At 42.1% G+C, this 22,138-nt stretch overlaps 1 protein-coding gene across 5 annotated transcripts in view; it reads left to right on the top strand.

Moving 5' to 3' along the window:
• Window positions 1-18,126, top strand: part of SMIM14 (small integral membrane protein 14) — a 44,155-nt gene extending 26,029 nt beyond the window's left edge. For all 5 annotated transcript variants that reach the window (XM_058193936.1, XM_058193939.1, XM_058193937.1 and 2 more), the window contains 3 exons: window positions 7,579-7,627; window positions 14,270-14,418; window positions 17,772-18,126. In XM_058193936.1, coding sequence (XP_058049919.1) covers window positions 7,579-7,627; window positions 14,270-14,418; window positions 17,772-17,804 — 231 coding nt within the window. In that variant the 3' untranslated portion in view covers window positions 17,805-18,126. The remainder of the gene's footprint in view (window positions 1-7,578; window positions 7,628-14,269; window positions 14,419-17,771) is intronic.
• Window positions 18,127-22,138: the final 4,012 nt, after the last annotated feature.

The following is a 22,138-nucleotide window of genomic DNA, read 5'->3' as shown; positions in this document are numbered from 1 at the left end:
CAACCCGTCTTGGATTTTCCTTCCAATGCAGTCAAATGCAAATAGCAATATGCTTGGATGGTCAAAGAGGTTGTAAAAAAAAAAACCGCTTTCAAAGGGTTCTGACGATCCCAGCTGAGCCACACGATCATCAGAGGCTTTTTTAAAAAAACTTTTAAAAGCATTTTTTCGGCCGAAGAAAAAATGCTTTTAAAAGTAAAAAAAAACAAAACACAACCCTCTGATGATCACGTGCCTCAGCTGGGCATGGGGGGAGGCAGGGATTTTTGCTACTGGTTCTCCAAACCACCCGCTGCCATCGCTACCGGATTGGGCGATCCGGTCCGAACCGGGAGCATTTCACCCCTGAAACAATTCCATTTTAATCTCCAGAAGGGCAGCACAAGGTATGACACCCTCTTACCCACTGAGATTAGGAGGGTAAATTTCAGTTGATTCACCTCTGGAAGGTAGAGGGGCGCACTGGGAACTACCAAGCCACTACTCCTACCTCCTAAAGTAGGAAACGGGTGCGAAGGGTGCGAAGAGATTTTTTTAGGTGGTGGGGCAGACACAAGTCCTCCAGCTTTTTGCAGCTGAGCTGTTCTGCTACAACGGTCTTACTAGTTCCGGTAATTTTATATAAGGCTTTTGAAAAGAGAAATGAAGCCATGAGATTTTCCGCGTAAATTGTAGTAGTTACGCTTCGGGGATTAAGGGGACTTCTCCATTTCTCGTTTTTAACTGTCTCATTCCTACACCTGGAACAATTGCCCGTAAACGTCTTCAACCATTTCCAGGAGGTCTAGTATCATAACAGGTTTTGGGCAGGGGTGAAATCCAGCAGGTTTTGACAGGTTCTGGAGAACCGGTAGCGGAAAGTTTGAGTAGTTCGGAGAAGCGGCAAATGCCACCTCTGGCTGGCCCCAGAATGGGCTGGGAATGGGGATTTTGCAGTATCCTTCCCCTGGAGTGGGGTGGGAATGGAGATTTTGCAGTATCCTTCCCCTGCCCATGCCCACCAAGCCATGCCCAAAGAACCGGTAGTTAAAAAAATGTGAATTTTTTTTGATCCCGTGGCAACTGCAAGGTGTCATAAATATGAACCCGTCGCCAAGCGTCCAAATTTTGATCACGTGACCATGTGGATGCTGCAAAGATCGTAAGTGGAGAAAACGGTTGTTAAGTCCTTTTTTTACATGCTTTTGTAACATTGAACAGTCACTAAATAATCTGTTGTAAATTGAGGATTACCTTTTATTTGTTTTGAGGGTGATTGAGTCCAGCAGGGGGAGCCCATGAGCTCAAATCTTGCTTCTCCATGTGAAATTTCAAACTTTGCAACTTTGGATTTTTAATGTGATGCTCCTTACCTTAATAATGGAGTGACATGGTGGTCTAAAGGTGGAGCTCTCGCCTCACAATAAGAAGGCCATAAGTTCGATCCTAGGTGGCAGCAGATATTTCTCTCTCTGGATTCAAAAAACTTGATTGTCTGCTGTGAATGCCACCAGTAAATACTCAGCTTGTTGTGTCTGCGCCCCCGAGCCGGGCCCCCTGCCAGAAAGTGACTCGGAAAGTGAGGGGGAAGGGCCATCAGGACTTACCTCGGGAGCACCGGCTTCCCTGGCTCAGCTCCAAGAGCCAGAGGCAGGCCAGGTGGAGGAGATAATGAGGCCTCCGTCCCCTGACTCTTTCCCCCTCCCAGGCCACGCCTCCAGACCCAGCTGATGGCAATCAGGCCTGGCTGGACCCTAGGTTTCGTAGGCAGGAGAGGCGGGAACAACAGAAGCAGGAGTGGGGCAGGCCTAGGAAGTGCTGAGCCATGGAGCCACACCCCACAGGATATAAAAGCAGCAAGGGCTGCTATACCACTTTGTGGCAAGCAAATCAACTGCTTAGAGGGAGAATTAGAGCTGAAGTCCTGTTTGTTCCTGGTTTCCTGGCTGACTCATCGGCATCAAGAGAGATAACAGAGACACTTGGCAGGCGCTCGCTAGTTTGCTGCCAGAGCTGATAGTTGCCGGCTAATTAAGTCATCGCTCGTGTCTCCCAGACTGCAGAGGGGGACAGAACATATCTCCTATCAATCCCCATCCCAAAGCAAGTGATTGCTTGGTCCTTAAAAAAAAAAATTAAAACCCTAATGATTAATCTGTTTTCAATCTTTCCTTTCCTAAACTTCAGAATTCTTGGGACATCCTGGAATATTATATGCAAGCATATAAATGATTCTGAGCTATACCAAAGTCTCTTCATGAAGTTTACTAAGGGGTTTTTCAATGGATGGTTCTGCCACCATCTCCGATCTTAAAATAGTCGCTACCAGTGGTAGGTTTCAAAAAATTTTTTACTGCCGGTTCTGTGGGGGTGGCTTGGTGGGGGTGGCATAGCTTGGTGGGAGTGGCAGAGGAAGGATACTGTAAAATCTCCATTCCCACCCCACTCCAGGGGGAAGGATACTGTAAAATCTCCATTCCCACCCCATTCCAAGGGGAAGGATACTGTAAAATCTCCATTCCCTCCCCACTCCAGGGGCAAAGATACTGTAAAATCTCCATTCCCACCCCACTCCAGGGAGAAGGATGCTGTAAAATCTCCATTCCCACCCCACTCCAGGGGGAAGGATACTGTAAAATCTCCATTCCCTCCCCATTCCAGGGGGAAGGATACTGTAAAATCTCCATTCCACCCTACTCCGGGGGGAAGGATACTGTAAAATCTCCATTCCCTCCCCATTCCAAGGGGAAGGATACTGTAAAATCTCCATTCCCACCCCACTCCAGGGGCGAGGATACTGTAAAATCTCCATTCCCTTCCCATTCCAGAGGAAGGATAATGTAAAATCTCCATTCCTACCTCACTCTGAGGGAAGGATACTGCAAAATCCCCATTTCCTCCCAATCAGCTGAGACTCGGGAGGCAGAGAATAGGTGGGGGCGGGGCCAGTCAGAATTTTTACTACCGGTTCTCCGAACTACTCAAAATTTCTGCTACCGGTTCTCCAGAAACTCGTTAGAACCTGCTGAAACCCACCTCTGGTCGCTACACAACACAAGTGCATGTCTGGCTGTGATTTAAATTCAGCTTGCTAAATCCCAAGAGCACAACTGGGATTCTGCTTGATGGTTGTGATGTCGGTATCAAGTATCAAAATATAATAAATGAAAGGCACTCTCTAGATGAAGTTTGCTAATGCAGCCATATGGCTTTCCACCAGCTTAAATTTATGTTAACATTGCCCTCTTTTGTTTAAAAACAAAGCATACACACACACATACCGGCAAGGTACAAGTCTGTTTATGGACTCATTAGAAGCAATAAAAAGTCATTCCCTGGTCCTAGGGACATAATAAACAGAGTTTCTTGTTTTCTTTTTTCTTTTAACAATAGCCAATGCATTTGTGTGCTCTGTATTATTATTACTTTTTAAAAGGCTCTCTTTGCTTAGCAAAATATTTTTCTTTTTAACCGCAGGATAGCTCCCCTCGCTCTCCCGTCTGTCTCGCACACACTGTACTTGTGCAAAGCCCTTTGAGGCTTTAGAATAGAATAGAATAGAATAGAATAGAATAGAATAGAATAGAATAGAATAGAATAGAATAGAATAGAATAGAATAGAATAGAATAGAATTTAATTCTTTATTGGCCAAGCGTGATTGGACACACAAGGAATTTGTCTTGGTGCATACGCTCTCAATGTGTATAAAAGAAAAGATGCCTTCATCAAGGTACAACATTTACAACACAAATGATGGCCAATATATCAATATAAATCATAAGGATTGCCAGCAACAAAGTTATAGTCATACAGTCATAAGTGGAAAGAGATTGGTGATGGGAACGATGAGAAGATTAATAGTAGTGCAGACTTAGTAAATAGTTTGACAGTGTTGATGGAATTATTTGTTTAGCAGAGTGATGGCCTTCGGGAAAAAACTGTTCTTGTGTCTAGTTGTTCTGGTGGGCAGTGCTCTATAGCGTCGTTTTGAGGGTAGGAGTTGAAACAGTTTATGTCCTGGATGTGAGGGATCTGTAAATATTTTCACGGCCCTCTTCTTGATTCGTGCAGTATTTAGGAATGGACTGGGCGATTAAAAAATTAAAACAAGCACCAACTGATTTGTGTGTTTGTGTATCTGCAACTTACGCAGAATCACCTCCTTCCCCACCCCCGCAAAGGGTTGGGGTTTATTTATTACCCTTTTAAAAATAAAAATAAAAATGTGATAAGCTGTTAGTGCAAGACAGAAGAACGGAGGACTGGTGCTTTCCATTGCTTTTGCAAAATCAGTGCAATATCTGATTCAATTTAAAACTCCGGCTTTGCATATCTCATCATGATTCAGGAACCTTGAACTGTTCCTATTGGGTATCCTACCAGAGAAATTTAGTAAAGAAAATATATATTTGATGATACACGTAATAATGGCAGCGAGGCTAGTATTAGCGCAAAGACGGAAAGCAGAGAAAATCCCTATAGAGGGAGAAGTAATTCAGAAAATATTGGATTGTGCAGAAATGAATAGATTGACTTTGACAATTAAAGAAAGAGAGGAATCTGAATACTTTAAGATATGGGGACAATTTTACCATTGGTTAGAAAAGATATATATCCAAGGACCAGAAGCCAGACCGCAGCTGCAACATTAGCCATTTCAAACCCCTCCAATCCATACATGCAGCAGACTGACACCCACTATGAAGATGTAGCACCACCACAAAGCCAAACAACAGCTATGCAGCTCACCAGCTCAAATCCCCCTGCAACACAGACTAAATTGAGCACAACCAAGCCCCCACCCAAACAGGACACACCCCCAGCCAATCAGAGCACAAAAAAACCTCCATCCAATCAGAGCACAGCCAAGCTCCCACCCAATCAGTTCAAACCCCCACTAGCAGTTAAAAGGAAGAAACAGCTGCGATCACACATTGCTCCCAGAAGCACGAAGCTGAAGCCTGAAGATGACGAATGAGACTTCGTCGAAATGTTGCCAAGACATTTCCAATTTTACACGGGAGAAAACCCGAACAACCAAAGACCTACACACACACACACACACACACACACACACACACACACATATATATATATATATATATATATATATATATATATATATATATATATATATATATATATATGTATAGGGTATAGGGTTATGTATAGGGTAACGTTGCAATGAAATAAGGGAAGAAGAAAGAGAGGAATCTGAATACTTTAAGATATGGGGACAATTTTACCATTGGTTAGAAAAGATATATATCCAAGGACCAGAAGCCAGACCGCAGCTGCAACATTAGCCATTTCAAACCCCTCCAATCCATACATGCAGCAGACTGACACCCACTATGAAGATGTAGCACCACCACAAAGCCAAACAACAGCTATGCAGCTCACCAGCTCAAATGCCCCTGCAACACAGACTAAATTGAGCACAACCACGCCCCACCCAAACAGGACACACCCCAGCCAATCAGAGCACAAAAACCTCCATCCAATCAGAGCACAAAAACCTCCATCCAATCAGAGCACAAAAAAACCTCCATCCAATCAGAGCACAGCCAAGCTCCCACCCAATCAGTTCAAATCCCCACTAGCAGTTAAAAGGAAGAAACAGCTGCGATCACACATTGCTCCCAGAAGCACGAAGCTGAAGCCTGAAGATGACAAATGAGAAGATAGATAAATGTATTAATAGTAAAGCAAGAAATGTGGGAGAAATGTTATAATAAATGAAATGATGATATTAGATATTATGAAATGATTAACATTGGAGGAACAAGAAAAAGACACAAAAGATGTACTCAGATGATACACTGAACGACTGATTATGTACTGTGTGTTTGTTTGTCTATAAAATAAAATAAAAAATTTAAAAAAATGATTCAGGAACCAGATTCTGTAACATGGATACCTATTACAGCTGCATTCAGTTTATTTAGAGAGGGTTTGGACCACAGAGATATAATTATTGTGTGGTTTGTTTGTTTTAAAATGTTTAACTTCTGAGGGCTACCAAGGGTTATAGGGACACAACATTCGTAGCAATTTTTTTTTCCTGGAAGTTACAATTTTTATAAAGGCAAACCAGGTGTGTTAAAGGTGAGTCTTCGTTGTGTTAGCAGTCTTAGATTTACAGTAATTTACTGTAATTTACAGTAATTTACTGTAATTGACTGTTAATTTACTGTAATTGACTGTTAGCAATTACAATATTTTTATCGATAAGCGAGACAATTGTTAAAGTAAGTTTTGACCCATTTTACGACCTTTCTTGCCGTGGTCATTAAGCGAACTACTGCGGTTGTTAAGCCAGTAAAATGGTTGTAAAATGAATCTGGCTTTCCCGTTGACTTTGCTTGTCAGAAGGTCGCAGAAGGCAATCACGGGACCCTACAACCATCATAAACACAAGTCAGTTGCCGAGCAGCCCAGTTTAGATCACGTGACGTGATGTTGCGACGGTCGTAAGTGTGAAAAACGGTCATAATTTTACTTCGGTCACTAAACAAATGGTTGTAAGTTGAGGACCAGCTGTATGGCTGAAAACTGAATAAATCAGTGCTGGGTTCGGAAGCCAAGACACGAGAAATGGTGATTCTATGTGTAGCTCCTCTTTTGCCCTTGGTGTTGTGTCTCGTCCGATCTCACCACAGCCGGGGTCTTCTTATCTGCTTCCGAACACGGAGGAATGTCCTAGTATGCCTCCCGGCCCCAGCCCTGGCTCCATGCCCAGACAGGCTGAAGAGGAGGAAGTATCTCCAGCCCCCAGCTCTGGCTCCATGCCCAGGCAAACGGAGCAACTAGACCCCTCCCCCTCCTCCACAGCATGTGAGCCTGAGGGAGGTCAATTACCAACAGCTGGAGCCTGGAGTGACCCTCGTGTCAGAAGACTTGATAGGCGGAGGCAACAGAAGGAAGGGAGGGGCAGGCCTGGATAAGTGCTGAGTCATGGAGCCACACCCCATGGCCTATATAAAGGACCTGCTTTCTGGCATTCTCTGAGTCAGGCAAAGTCTAAACATATCTTGCTGAAGTCACTTTCTGGTCTCCTGCCTGCCCTGAGGACTTTGCTAGGACTTTGGCAGAGCTGCAGAGGCACGCCTGATTCGGATTTCCCTGACCCGGCCGTCAGCGGAGGAGTGGGACACGACACTAGGATGGAATCCGTGTGAAGGGTTTACATTTACATTTAATGATTTTATTATCGGTCTTCCCAAAGTTTCCAATTACACGTATAGTTACAGAGTTGCAATTTATGTCGGTTTTTACATCGTTAAATAAAGTTGCAATTTATGTCGGCTTTCAGCTTTATTGGCCGACGTCAGATTTCTCCGAAAGTTGTCACTGAATTTCTCGCTATGAATCGCGAGAAATTCTGATAAATATCTACATTTCTGTGAGTGGCCAACAGTTCGTTAGGCGCTTCCGGAATCGGGTGCCCCAGCAGTATTTTACAGGCTATCATGATAGGCGGCAGAAATGGATTTCCCATCAATGGCATTTCATTCTCCGGTGTATTTTTAACCTTTGGGAATTGTCCAACAAGCTAGTGAAATGTAATTAAACTTGTATTATTGTCTTAATTTCAGTTACGGCAATCCCAGTCCTACTGCACGGATACAGAGTGCCTTCAGGAATGTAAGTAATTGGAATAGTTACTGGTGGCTACGATGCGAAAGGCGGTAATTGAGGAACGAATACATTACACAAGCCAGCGTAGATAAGCCAAAATGAGTTAAATCTTTTGTCTGCGCATGCTGCCTCTGTTCCGATTAAGACAGGCATCCCGCTTGTTAGTTATGTTTAATCTGAACTGGAGGGAAAAAAAATACACTGCTTAATATGCTATATTAAGCCAAGATTTGAAACTGGATTTGTTTCTTGCTTGGTTCCAAGATAACACAACTTTTACCAGTTGCTACTGTAAACCAGAATACTCAACTATGGTTATTGTGTTAATAAATTATGGCCCAAATTGTCTGCTTGCTGTTTGCCTCTGGCTCATCCTTCTGTATTTCCTTCGCTCCCTGAAAATCATTCTAGTCTGCCACAGAAGTTAACACAGGCAGGGGTGTGTGTGTGTGTGTGTGTAATCAATTTTTGCTTTCCGACAGTCCCGAGTAGCAGTTGTGAGAAAAGCATACCATATGTTAGCAGCTCCTGAATTGTTCATGTTCCAACCTTTCCCCCCAACTCCCCAAAATAAAATTGGAAACTTATCATACCAAGAAGTATAAAGAATACGAGAAGACATTCCAGAGTAGGACTAGTACAGGAAACAGATCTACTTACTTGTACTACCGGTTCGCATCGCGCCCCGCACACTGTTCTGCGCATGCGCAGATCCCCTATGATGACGTCCGGGTCAGTGGGGGGAGCCTCCCACCGGTTTTACTACCGGTTCGCAACCAGGGGCAACCCACCACAGAAACAGATATATTAAGATGCATGCGATACAGCATTTAGGCCTTTAAATAAAATTTGATAGTCGGGAAAGTTACTCCCAGATACCTGTTGTTGTTTTTTTAGTTCCATAATCTAATACACTCTTCTCCTATAAGTTCAGACATCACAGATATGAACAATGTACTACAGACGTATGAACGGTAATGGTAATTATTCCTTATTTTGTTGACATGTACATGCATTCCTAAAAGGGACGCGGTGGCTCAGTGGCCAAGACGCTGAGTTTGTCAGTCGAAAGGGCCTCTGGTGGCTCAACAGACTAAGCAGTCTGTTATTAACACAGCTGCTTGCAATTACTGCAAGTTCAAGTCCCACCAGGCCCAAGGTTGACTCAGCCTTCCATCCTTTATAACAGGGGTGTCCAAACTTGGTCCCTTTAAGACTTTTGGACTTCAACTCCCAGAGTTCCTCAGCCAGCTTTGCTGGCTGAGGGACTCTGGGAGTTGAAGTCCAAAAGTCTTAAAGGGACCAAGTTTGGACACCCCTGCTTTATAAGGTAGGTAAAATGAGGATCCAGATTGTTGGGGGCAATAAAAGTTGACTTTGTATATAAATATACAAATGGATGAAGACTATTGCTTAACACAGTGTAAGCCGCCCTGAGTCTTTGGAGAAGGGCGGGATATAAATTCAAATAAATAAATAAATAAATAAAAGATCGGCAGTTCAGCGGTTCAAATCCCTTGTGCCGCGTAACGGGGTGAGTTCCCGTTTTTTGTCCCAGCTTCTGCCAACCTAGCAGTTCGAAAGTAGGTAAAAAAGGCAAGTAGAAAAATAGGGACCACCTTTGGTGGGAAGGGTCACAGCGTTCCGTGCGCCTTTGGCATTGAGTAATGCTGGCCATATGACCACGGAGACGTCTTCGGAAAGCGCTGGCTCTTCGGCTTTGAAACAGAGATGAGCACCGCCCCCTAGAGTCAGGAACGACTAGCACATATGTGCGAGGGGAAACTTTACCTTTATCTTTACATGCATTCCTATTTCTGCATAAGATGTTTAGCATATTTAAGAGCTGGGAGAAAAAGACCCTGCTATTCAAATACTGTTATTTCCTGCTATAACTTTCTTTCCTTTTCTTTTTCCCCCATGAAGCATGCTACTAATACCTTGGCTCAATAAAGCTGAAAAGCCTCATTCATACTTTTGACAAATAGTCTTTTCATTAAGAAAACTCCCATGCAGGATATGCCTGCTTTGGAATTTGCAAGTAGCTATGAGGTCTGTGGTTGACTTGCCGTTAGAAGGAAGCCTTGAATGCTTAAAACTTTGGCGCCCCACTTTTAAAATACGTATATATGTCATTTCTGGTATTCATTTTTGTTTGTTTTTCCTGCATTGCTGATCCAAAGGTCTTGTTGATTACTAAGAAGGCAGTTTTCAGCAGCCCATTTCTGTGGCTAATAACCGACAAAGCAGTCTTATCATATGCTTTTGTGTTACTACCTAATATTGTGTTTAATAATGTAGCAGTATCGGCACATTAAAGTCGGGCTGACATTTGTGGAGTGTGGAAGAAAACATTGCTTTGTCCAGTCTCTTTTCAAAGCACATTGATAAATCCTCACTTAGTATTTGTTTTAATGCTATATATGGCAATCTCTTCCAACAGTAATTTTTAATACCATCAATCTAATTGAATTAAAGGGTTTTTCCTTAGGGAGGTAGCATAGTTGCAGTTTTAATCAATTTAATAGATTAAGTTAGTTGATCAGCTATTATGAAGATTTAAGTATAAGTTGCCTTGTTGTTAAACTGTTTATGATACTTATGGTAAAGATAAATAATTTAAAAACATAACTTTAAATGAGTTCTTTTATTTGGGCATCACATCCTATTTAGGCATCTCATCCACAGGACCAAAATACAATTTGAGGCTACTGGTTTGAAATGCCATGAATGGTTGGCCATGATGCTGGAATTAGGAAAAAGCCGTCTTGTTTGCCCATCAATATAAGAAGTTCTGTTGACTAGCTAGCTCAGCTTTCTCCAAGCCCACCTGATCATTTCCAGATGCATTGACTAGACTTTTTATTGGCCAAGTGTGATTGGACACACACGGAATTTGTCTTGGTGCATCTGCTCTCAGTGTACATAAAAGAAAAGATACGTTCATCAAGGTATGACATTTACAACACAAATGATGGTCAATATATCAATATATCATAAGGATTGCCAGCAACAAAGTTACAGTCATACAGTCATAAGTGGAAAGAGATTGGTGATGGGAATGATGAGAAGATTGATAATAGTGCAGATTTAGTAAATAGTTTGACAGTGTTGAAGGAATTATTTGTTTAGCAGAGTGATGGCCTTCGGGAAAAAACTGTTCTTGTGTCTAGTTGTTCTGGTGTGCAGTGCTCTATAGCGTCGTTTTGAGGGTAGGAGTTGAAACGGTTTATGTCCAGGATGCGAGGGGTCTGTAAATATTTTCACGGCCCTCTTCTTGATTCGTGCAGTACACAGGTCCTCAATGGAAGGCAGGTTGGTAGCAATTATTTTTTCTGCAGTTCTAATTATCCTCTGAAGTCTGTGTCTTTCTTGTTGGGTTGCAGAACCGAACCAGACAGTTATAGAGGTGCAAATGACATACTCAATAATTCCTTTGTAGAACTGAATCAGCAGCTCCTTGGGCAGTTTGAGCTTACTGAGGGATGGCAACTGTAATTTACAACTGTAGTTGGCAAAGATGGAGCTAGCTAGCCAGAAGGAAGGCATGGAAGGAAGAGAAAAGAGGGCCCTGTAAAATTTGCCAGATGGGATTGTAGGTTTTTCAAGATTGACAGATACTCAGTCGTAGCCTTCTGCTTGTGGTTCACACCCAGATAGTGATTAATCTCAGTCCGAGTGTGGATTGTGACTAAGATTCATGAGATCTTAATCCTGGCAGTAAACCTATAAGAATTATCAAGAGACCGTTTGGGGTTCTTAATCTGCTCCTTTCCGCATGAAGAATGAAGTCAGAGTTACTTCAAGGAAAGGATCAAGCAAAAAAAATAAAATAAAATCAAGGGTTGAAAAAAAAACCAAATCCATAGGATTTCATGTCTGATATTGTATTTATCATGTCGGATGTTATACTTATGTATTTATGTTACACTCCGGTCATATCCCTCCAGAGTTAAAGTATATTAGGAAGACTTTTTGATGTGCAAAGGACCTATAGAATTTTTGATAGTTGAGTTCCCATATAACACCTCTCCTGCGCAAGCTGCACTGGTTGCCCGTGGTCTTCCGGGTGCAAATCAAGGTGTTGGTTACCACCTTTAAAGCGCTCCATGGCATAGGACCGGGCTATTTATGGGACCGCCTGCTGCCACCGATAGCCTCCCACCGACCTGTGCGCTCACACAGGGAGGGTCTCCTCAGGGTGCCATCAGCCAAACAATGTCCGCTGGCGACCCCCAGGAGGAGAGCCTTCTCTGTGGGAGCACCTGCCCTATGGAATGAGTTACGATTACTCTGTTGTGTCTTGCCCGCTCTCACAGCAGCCGGGGCCTTCTTATCTGCTCCCGAACACGGAGGAATGTATGCCTCCTGGCCCCAGTCCTGGCTCCATGCCCAGACAAGCTGAAGAGGAGGAGGCACCTCCTGGTCCCAGCCCTGGCTCCATGCCCAAGCAGGCTGCAGAGGAGGGAGCACCCCCCGGCCCCAGCCCTGGCTCCATGCCCAGGCAAACGGAGCAGCTAGACCCCTCCCCCTCCTCCACAGCATGTGAGCCTGAGGAAAGTTTATTTCCAACAGCCGCTGATTGGAGTGACCCTCGCATCAGAAGACTGGATAGGCGGAGGCAACAGAAGGAAGGGAGGGGCAGGCCTTAATGAGTGCTGAGTCATGGAGCCACACCCCATGGCCTATATAAAGGATCTGCTTTCTGGCAGTCTCTGAGTCAGGCAAAGTCAAACTTATCTTGCTGAAGTCACTTTCTGGTCTCCTGCGCTGCTCTGAGGACTTTGCTAGGACTTTGGGCAGAGCTGCAGAGGCAAGCCTGATTCGGATTTCCCTGACCCGGCCGTCAGCGGAGGAGTGGGACACGACATACTCCCTGACCTCCGAACCTTCCAACGTGAACTCAAGACCTTTCTGTTTTACCGCGCAGGGCTGGTCTAATGCATTATGGTTTTTAATTGGTTTTTTTTATCATTTTTCTATTAATAGTTTTAAATGGGGTTAGCCAAATTGAATTAGATTTTTAAAATGTTTTTAATTCTATTTATAAAATTGTTTTTTATGTTGGCTGTAAACCGCCCTGAGTCCTTTGGGAGAAGGGCGGTATAGAAATCAAATAAATTCTAATTCTAATTCTTATGGGAAGCTGGCAAGATTCACTTCTACTCTCAGGATTATGGGGGATTAAAGACAAAAACTCATTGCGACGATCTTCTTTCAGTTATTCTTTTAAAAGGAGAAGAAATAATCGAGAAAGACTGATTAGGAGAAGTCATCAATTCATGACAGATGGAATGGTTATGTCTCAAAAATGGTTATGTCAGTTCCCTTTCAATTCTTTAGAGCAGTGTTTCTCAACTTTGGCAAGTCTGAAATGGGTGGACTTCAACGCCCAAAATTTCCCAGCCAGGAGCCAGACGCTTATTAAGGCCAGCTGGAATGTTGGACTGTAATGTCTATCCTGACATTAAACGCATTGCTAAGGTTACGCTCCAAATTGGTGTGCCTGTGTGTCATTCTGTGTTGTTTGGCTGTCGGAGAAACCAAACACTGCCTTTTGCAACTTGGTTGTTTCTTTGCATGAAAAATTAAATCTATCTCAGCAATTTTTTTTTTAACTTCTGGTGAAATCTTTAGCACGCTTACTCTGAAGTAAGTTCCTTTTTTGTGTTGGAGCCGATTAAGTGCACATATCAAACAGCATTCGAGGAAATGTTTCCTTTCTCTCAGGATTTATTTGTTGTCAGTTATGCTGGTTGGATCCTCAGTCTTCTCTTCCTAGGGCAGGGGTCTCCAAGCCTTGGCCACTTTAAGACTTGTGGACTTCAGCTCCCAGAATCCCTCAGCCAGCATGCCTCCTTTGCCTTCAGATCAGACAGAGAAAATATATAATCCAGAAGGTCCTCTTCTGTTGACTTGTGGCCAACAACAGTTGGGACTATTCCATGGTCATACTTGGCAAGCACAGAATCCTGATGATTAGGCAGTTGTTGCTGTTAGTTGTGAAGTTGTGTCCAACCGATCGCAACCCCATGGACAATGTTCCTCCAGGCCTTCCTGTCCTCTACTATCCTCTGGAGTCCATTTAAGCTCACGCCGACTGCTTCAGTGACTCCATCCAGCCTTCTCATTTTCTGTTGTCCCCTTCTTCTTTTGCCCTCAATCTTTCCCAGCATTCAGCTCTTCTCCAGGGAGTCCTTCCTTCTCATTAGGTGGCCCAAGTATTTGAGTTTCAATACAGGATCTGGCCTTCTAAAGAGCAGTCAGGTTTGATCTCTTTTAATTTCTTGGTTGCAGTCCCCATCTGTGGTGATCTTGGATCCTAGGAAAATAAAATCGGTCACTACCTCCATTTCTTCGCCATCTATTCGCCAGGAATTGAGAGGGCCGGATGCCACGATCTTCAGCAGTAGGAGCATGAATTCTTTTAGGACAAGGAGTTAAATTATCCAGTTATTGATGGTTCAACTCCCATCCACCTGTTAGCACCGCAAGAAGTCTAGACAAGAACCTGGCACCGTTATCAGTACTCTGTCGGATTCACAATTCTGCTCTACCCCAAACTAAAGTTTCCCGGCTGATACCGGTAATTTGTTGACATGTCTGAAGTTAATTCTGCCCTCTCTTTCCTTTGTGTTGTCCTTCTAGTGCCAGGACCAAATCCATCCGCCGAGAACGACATCAGTGTCACCATGATTATGGTGGGCTGGCTGGTTGTAGCGCTGGTCTTGTTCTTGATGAGACCCATCAGCTTAAGGAGATCGATTACTTCTGAAAAGCCGTCGAGCCCACATAACGTGAGTCTGTTTCCTGGTGCATTTATTATTATTATTATTATTATTATTTTATTTTTTCTTTTCTTACATACCTATTGTAAATGTACGTTCTCTTGTCCATAAATAATCATACAAATTTTTACTGAAAAAAGCACAAAGATAAAAAAAACTTTAATGACATTTGGGGTTGCTCTTCTACCCTTTCTTTCCCTTCCTTTCACAACAAACCTTCTTCTCCTCTTTTCCCTCCTTCCCTCCTCACCTTTCCTACCTTCTTCCTCTTCCTCCTCATTCCTCCTTCCCCTTCCTCTCCTCTTCCCCTCCTCACCTTCTCCCCTACTCTCATCCCCTATTCTATCTTCCTCTCCTTCCCCTTCCTTCCATCCCTGTCTCTCCCTCACCTCCTCTTCCTTTCCCTCTATTCCTCTCTTCTTCCTTTCTTCTTTGTTGTATAATATTTCCCTTGTTAGGTAACCGAGCAACTCCAGTTTTCTAATATTATATACTTACTTTTCAGTGCATTTATTTTCTTTGGTTGGGTAATAACTGAACGGGAAGGAAATGTACAATACAAGGGGGAGGGGAATTATATAATCCGCTCATCCTGAGTTAGCTTGTACTACACTGGTTCAATACTGGTAGTCTTCGACTTACAACAGTTTATTTATTATTATTATTATTATTATTATTATTATTATTATTATTATTATTATTATTATTATTATTATTATTATTATTATTATTATTATTATTATTATTATTATTATTATTATTTGCATTTATATCCCGTCCTTCTCCGAAGACTCAGGGCGGCTTACACTATGTCAAGCAATAGTCTTCATCCATTTGTATATTATATACAAAGTCATCTTATTGCCCCCAACAATCTGGGTCCTCATTTTACCTACCTTTAGTGACCGTTCAGAGTTACAAGGGCGCTGAAAAACGGGACTTTGCCCGTTTTTCACACTTAATGACCTTTGCAGCATCCCCACGAACACGTGATCAAAATTCGGAGGCTCGGCAACGGGTTCCTACTTAACGACAATTGCATTGTCCCGGGGTCACGTGATCCCCTTTTGTGACCTTCCGACAAGCGTGGGGAAGCCAGATTGACTGAACAACTTATCAGCGGCAGTGATTCCCTTACCGACGATGGCAAGAAATGTTGTAAAACGGGGCAAAACTCAACGTGAACCAATGTCTCACTTAGCAACGGGAATTCGGGCCTCAGTTGTGGCAAGTCGAGGACTACCGTTGAGACTTCTTTTCCAGGATGTGGCACAAAATTGCACTGCCGTTTAGTAAAGTCATTTCAAGTTAAAATCGTATCGTATCTTAAGAGAATTTTGTCACCGGGGCTTGCGAAGAAGGCAGGAATTTTTAAGAAAGGGGTGTGAATAATCCTTTCAACCCGTCGGTGATAACGATGTTATCCTAACGGATTAAGCTAGGATTCTAAATAATTGCATTCCATTCATTCTCTTGAAAGCTCCTTGCTAGCTACTTGGATTTCCCAGGGGATTTTTCCCCCCCCACTACTCTAAACAGCTCTTCATTTTCCTTTCTTCTTTTTCCTTTTAAAGCTTCCTTGTTCTCTTGGACTGTTATTCTTCGCTCTGTCTGCACACACCACACAATCTGTCTCCTCTCCTTTTGGCAGCAATCGTTCTACACACATTGCACAAACCGTTCTTGCTTCATCGTTGTAGCAAGCCCTTTCTTTCGTACTTCCCATCAGTGTAAGTCCACATCCTTCTTTGGCGTCACTATAAGATTCTTTCCCTTTTGTTCCAAGTAGCCTCCATCCATCTATCTATCTATCTATCTATCTATCTATCTATCTATCTATCTATCTATCTATTTATTTATTTATTTATTTTTCAAATTTTTATACCACCCTTCTCCGAGGACTCAGGGCGGTGTACAGCACAAATAAAACATAAATACCAAAAAAGTTAAAATACAATATGAGTTAAAAATCTGATTCAATACGCTTAAGTAATTCAAATAGAAATGTAAAATTCTAAAAATTCTAAAAGCCCCATTAAAAAACCCTCAATAAAATCGTTAGGCCAGCCCTGCTTGGTGAAAAAAGAAAGTTTTGAGCTCGCGTTTAAAGGTCCGAAGATCAGGGAGAAGACGTAGCCCTACGGGTAGTTCATTCCACAGGACCGGAGCCCCCACAGAGAACGCTCTTCCCCTGGGGGCCGCCAGCCGACATTGTTTGGCCGACGGCACCCAAAGGAGGCCCTCCCTGTGAGACGATGGGAGGCTGTCTTGTTTTCTTTGGTTGACTTTCTAGTCCAGAGGTATCCAACCAGTGGTGAAATGTAAAATTTGTTACTACCGGTTCTGTGGGGGTGGCTTGGGGTGGGGGGTGTAATGTGAGTGGGTTAGCGTGGCCAACTTTTTAAAAAAAACTTTTAAAAGCATTTTTTCTACCACCTCTTCCGCCAAAGAGGTTGTAAAAAAAATGCTTTTAAAAGGCCCCTCTGACGACCCCAGCTGAGTTGCCTGATCGTCAGAGGCTTTTCTTTTCTTTGAAAAGCAATTTTTTTGGCCTTTAAAAGAAAAAAAAAAGCCTCTTGACGATCAGGCAACTCAGCTGGGATCCCCAGAGCCGCCTTTTAAAAGCATTTTTTCTACATCTACTTCGGCCAAAGAGGTTGTAGAAAAAATGCTTTTAAAAGTTAAAAAAAAAAAAAACCCTCTGATGATCACGTGGCTCAGCTGGGCATGGGTGGGGAGGCAGGGCAGTTTTGCCACCGGTTCTCCGAACCACCCGCCGCCATCGCTACCGGATCGAGCTATCCGGTCTGAACCAGGAGCATTTCACCCCTGTATCCAACCTTGCCAACTTTAAGACATGTGGACTTCAACTCCCAGAATTCCCCAGGCAGCATGGATGGACACCCCTGTTCTAGTCACTCACTGGGAAATAATTCTATTTTTTTTCATACAGTCATTTTTTTTTCTTTTCCTCTATTTTCAGTAGTTCCTTCCATCCTGCTCTTTCTTGTGCATTTATTCCATTGCTTGTTTTACGTTCACAATTTCTCATCGTTGCCTATCCCCTTGTCTGTCAGTGGTTCTCTGCTTTTAGATTTATATTCTTCCCTTTGCCACCCATATGTACGAAGAGACCTATTCTTAAACCATGCATTCAAGACCCTGAGTTCTAATGCCGCCTTAGTAGCCACGAAAGCCTGCTGGGCGACTCAGTTGCGGTTGTAAGTTGAAGACTACCTGTAATTTCTTTTATTCCCTGAAATAAAAATTTGTAAAGAGGTATGAGGGTCTTTTAAGTGGACAGCTCCCTTCTCTTTTGCAGCATTCAGAATCTTCTAATTCAATATATTCTCAACACACAGGGGCACGGACCACCAGCTCCAGCTGTGGACTGAAGTTTCCTGGAAAAACTCAACAAGTTTAATCTTCAGTGACCAAAAGAAAGATCCCAGCATTCCTTATCATTGAACAGTAGGGTCCTGTTCTGTACATAGAATATCCGTTTTCTTTTTCTATTTCTTAAACGACATTTAAATGGATTATCTTAACGTGGTGGGAAGTGACAGCATTTCATTGATGAGTGTTGAACATATGTCCGCTGCAATATTTAAAGAAAAAAAGTTAAATCTCTCTCTATTGATAATCAGTTGATCTTGTTCAGACTAGTGGGTTTTCTCTTCCTATCTATTTAGAGATTAAAAAAAAAATTACAGTGAATTCCTCTGTGATCTTTGTACACCCGTTTTGTGGGAGAAAACCACAAAAGTTTCCAGTGTGTCCGTTTTCAAAAAAAGTTTATATACTACAGCCTTCTCCGATTTAGTGCCTTTCGCATATGCTGAATATTATGTCGTATACCTAGATGACATCAGATTATGAAAGCTGTTGTAAATTAGTTATAGTTTTATCAATGAAACGTTTTATTTGGGGGGAGGGAGAAGAGGGGAAGGAAGGAAGGAAGGAAGGAAGGAAGATAAGTTAACAAAGCCTGAATAATTAAAATTTACATTGAAAACTAGTCCCACTCTTATACAACGATTTTCTTGCAGACTTGGGTTTGTGATTTCTGTTTAGAACAAAACTCAAGTCAAAAGAAAGAACCACAGCATAATGCCAGGCCTCCTTCATTGCAATTGTTTAAAAGCTTCTGCAGTCCAAAGTAACTTCTGAATTGCATTAGATTAACAAGTTTTTTACATGTTCTTCAAATGTCGATGGAACATTGACACAACCAAACACATTGCATCCCGAGGCCACAGCACAGAATTTGCCAAAACTGCAAATTTTGAGTGGTCTGCCTGTCAGAACTAAGAAGCAAAATTGACATGTTAAGCTTCTATGAAGCTCGACCTGTTGATGTTACCCCGTTCCTAAAAATGATCAAAACCAGAGAAGTCCAACTTTGGCAATTTTAAAACTTGGGAACTCCAATTCTCAGAATTCTGGGAGTTGAAGTCGGGCAGGTAGTTGAAGTCCACCGAGATAACTTCATGTCTTCTAGTTATAAAAAAGTCAACCTACTCTTTCAATATGGTAAATTACGGCGTTAAATAGCTACTGCTGAAACCTTAAGATCAGTTTTTAAAAACAAACATTGAATTATTCCATTCCGGGAAAGTTCACTTGAAATTAAATTATGACATTCTTGGAATGTGTGCGTAGGCTAAGGTTTACTTGTGCAAGCAACGTTTTGGTGCTTTTCTAATATTTTCCAATATAGGAATTAGTGTTAACCGAGGTTTGCAGAGAAATTTCATACTGGAAACACTGTTTTTTTTATGAATGGAAATCAACAAGAGTATTTGCCACTTGCCGACAGTTCGCCCATAAAAAAAAAAAGGTTTGCTTGCGCAATTGCCATTTTTTTTAAATTAAATGTTCTACATATGTTACCAATCATTTCAGTCACATAGGAGCCCCCAAAATACTGGGAGCAAACATTTAACCCCCACTTATGATTTTGGGAAGAGAATGTTGTAGGGTTTTCGTGTTTGTTTGTTTTTTGCAAATACCTTCTACAAATCAAAAGTTATTTCCCACAAGTAAAGTTATCACCTGCATCATGAAGCAACAGAAGGACATAACACCGAATCACCTACAGATTCGGTGTTTCTGGGTGCTGAGCCATTTAAAATGCTTCACATTTGGTTATTCAAGCTAACCGTGACGCCAACCTGTTACAAAATCCCCTTTTCCTCCCCCGAGTTCAAAAAATCACAGTTCTATCTGTAGCCTTAACTTGGTGCAAACTGTAATTCTGTTCACTACAGAACGTGCGAGCTGAGAAGTGACTTGAAGGCTGACACCATTGTTTAGCTTCTTCAGACTGGCCCTTTGGTGAGATAATGTGCCCAACAGCCAAGGGACACAAAGCCTTGTTGAAATTTACATTCTTGTACATTAAGGTAGCCTTCCTGCTATGTTTTTTTGTAAAATCCTTGACCAGAGATCTTCCAAGTTGGCAGCTTTTAAGACTTGTGGACTTCAACTCCCAGAATTTTCCAGCCATCATGTTTCAGAACCGTCATGCAGCCAAGTGCTGAGTTTAGTCTGTTGATCTTTCTCAGTGAGAGCAACTGCTAAGTAAGCAGGTGACATCTTTAATGCCACGAGGAATCCTGCTGGTTTTTCTTGACCGTTTTCAAAAACACAGCCAACAGTTTCCTCCAACCTGCCAGCTTCATTTTAACAGTGCTTTTTAAAAAATGTATTTGGGCCTTAGGTTTTAAAACAAAAAAGAAGAAGAGCCATCCACGTGCTCATTAGAGAAGCCTTAACGTTTCGATCTCTTTTGTTGGATCAAAATAGTTTAGGAGGGTGGACTAGAAACCCGAGCATCATAGCGTCTCATTCATCCTTAGCCCCCAAAATTCACTGGTCTTTGGACTCAACCTATTCCAGCAAGGTGTAGCTGTGAAACAAACTGGAAGAGACAGGCCTCTCTGCACCTTACCTTTAATCCTTAGAGGAGAGCCACAAGACCAGTCTTAACAAATATAATAAGGTCGTTGTACATCACTTTTTCATTCCACACCCACCCCGGCAAAAATATTGTAAGGAAACTTGGTGAAGGCAATGAATTGTTGAAAGACCTGTTGCTTGCGAACTGGAAGATGTAAGTTACAGGCAGGTAGAATTTGCTATCCGAGTTACTTTTGATCCTCCCCGAGTCCTGAAATCCAATTCTTACTGGATTCGAAGGACGGGACATGTATTTCAACCAATCCTGTAACTAAACCCAATTCATTGATCCGTTACATATTTGTACAAGGATTAAGGACATATGCTTTAAAAGTTTCACACATCTTGGCAAACTTGGGTAACAGCTCCATCCATCGATAACTGCATTTGGTCAATCTATTTCAAGGAAGGAATCTGCCGTTTCTTGTTAATACCAATGTGGGAACAACTTAAGTCTATCTGTCCCAACAGTTGTTCACAAAATGCTGGGTTTTAGATTTCACAGATCCATTCTTTTTCCAGGGAACAGCATTCAAGAATTCTTGGGAATTGTTTTAAGAACGATAGCACTGCGCTTGGGGCATTTCACGATTCCTCCTAAAATAGTGTTTGAGAACCTTTCTATATTTCATTTTTAACAACCGGCGTCTGTCTTGCTTTTCAAGCCAGTTCCTTCATCTTTACCAACCTTGTGAAAGGCGCCTTTCTCAGGTTGGCTCTAAAAATGTGAAGCAGTTATGAGTCTTGGGGCCGAATGGTTAACGGTTTGGTTTTATTTTGTTCTCAAGAATAATTTGTTGATGTAAACATTTGGAGAGAGAGAAACTGAAGGAGCAAAATGTGAATTGATGTACAGATTGTTCATTAGCAACTATTGGCCAGTTAGATGCCCCCACCCCAGTTTCCTTCCACAGCTGGGAGAAATTGAAACAAAACCCTCAGTAGGGAATTTCAGTGCCATTTTATGAAACCAGACCAGAAAACAGAGCCACAAAATAATCTGTTACAGATACAATAACCTGTGTGTTGCAGGTTTACTACAGGACAAGCCAAATTTACAGCCCGTACATTGGTTTTCTTGACATCATTTTTTTCTACTTTTAAGTAAATAAGCTAGACATAAATGTGGAAGATTACGATGACTTGTTTTCAAGACTTTAAAAAGCTGGTTTATGGGAGGATGGTAGGATTAGCAGAATTTAGAAACCCCTCTTGCCAGCAAAATCTTCGGGGTGGGGGGCGGGGAGGGAAGTTGGAGATATTTTAATTGTGAAAATATGATTTTTCTGACATTACAGCTTTTCTATAACTTCAGCCTCTGACACCAATTAAACTGAGAAAAAAAACTGGGAGAGCCTAAACTTAAGTTTTTCCTCTTAATGAATTTCTAGAGCATTTAATGTTTAAAGTTTAGGTGTCAGTATCGACATTTCAACATTCACGTATAAACCGCAGCAGCTCTTTCTGCCTTAGTTTAGAATAATTCTCGCGGACAAAAAGAATTGATAATACTGTGATGGATTTTAGTGATTTAAATTGTCTGAATTATGCCAAACACAAAAGATCTGTGCCATGTTATAATCCTTTACTACAAGATTTGCTGTGAAATAAAGGGCTTTTGTTCTATGCACTTTTTTTAAAAAAAATAATAATAATTATCTCAACGAATAGAACCACTAATAAACTTCTCAAAAGTCTGGATTTTGTTTTTCTCTGTCATTTTGCTTTGCCTTGGCGTGGGGGGAAGACTGGTCTCCTTTGCTAATGC

Source organism: Ahaetulla prasina, chromosome 8 (genome assembly GCF_028640845.1).
Source record: "Ahaetulla prasina isolate Xishuangbanna chromosome 8, ASM2864084v1, whole genome shotgun sequence".
Lineage (NCBI taxonomy): Eukaryota > Metazoa > Chordata > Lepidosauria > Squamata > Colubridae > Ahaetulla > Ahaetulla prasina.
This window is presented reverse-complemented; position numbering and strand designations above follow the sequence as displayed.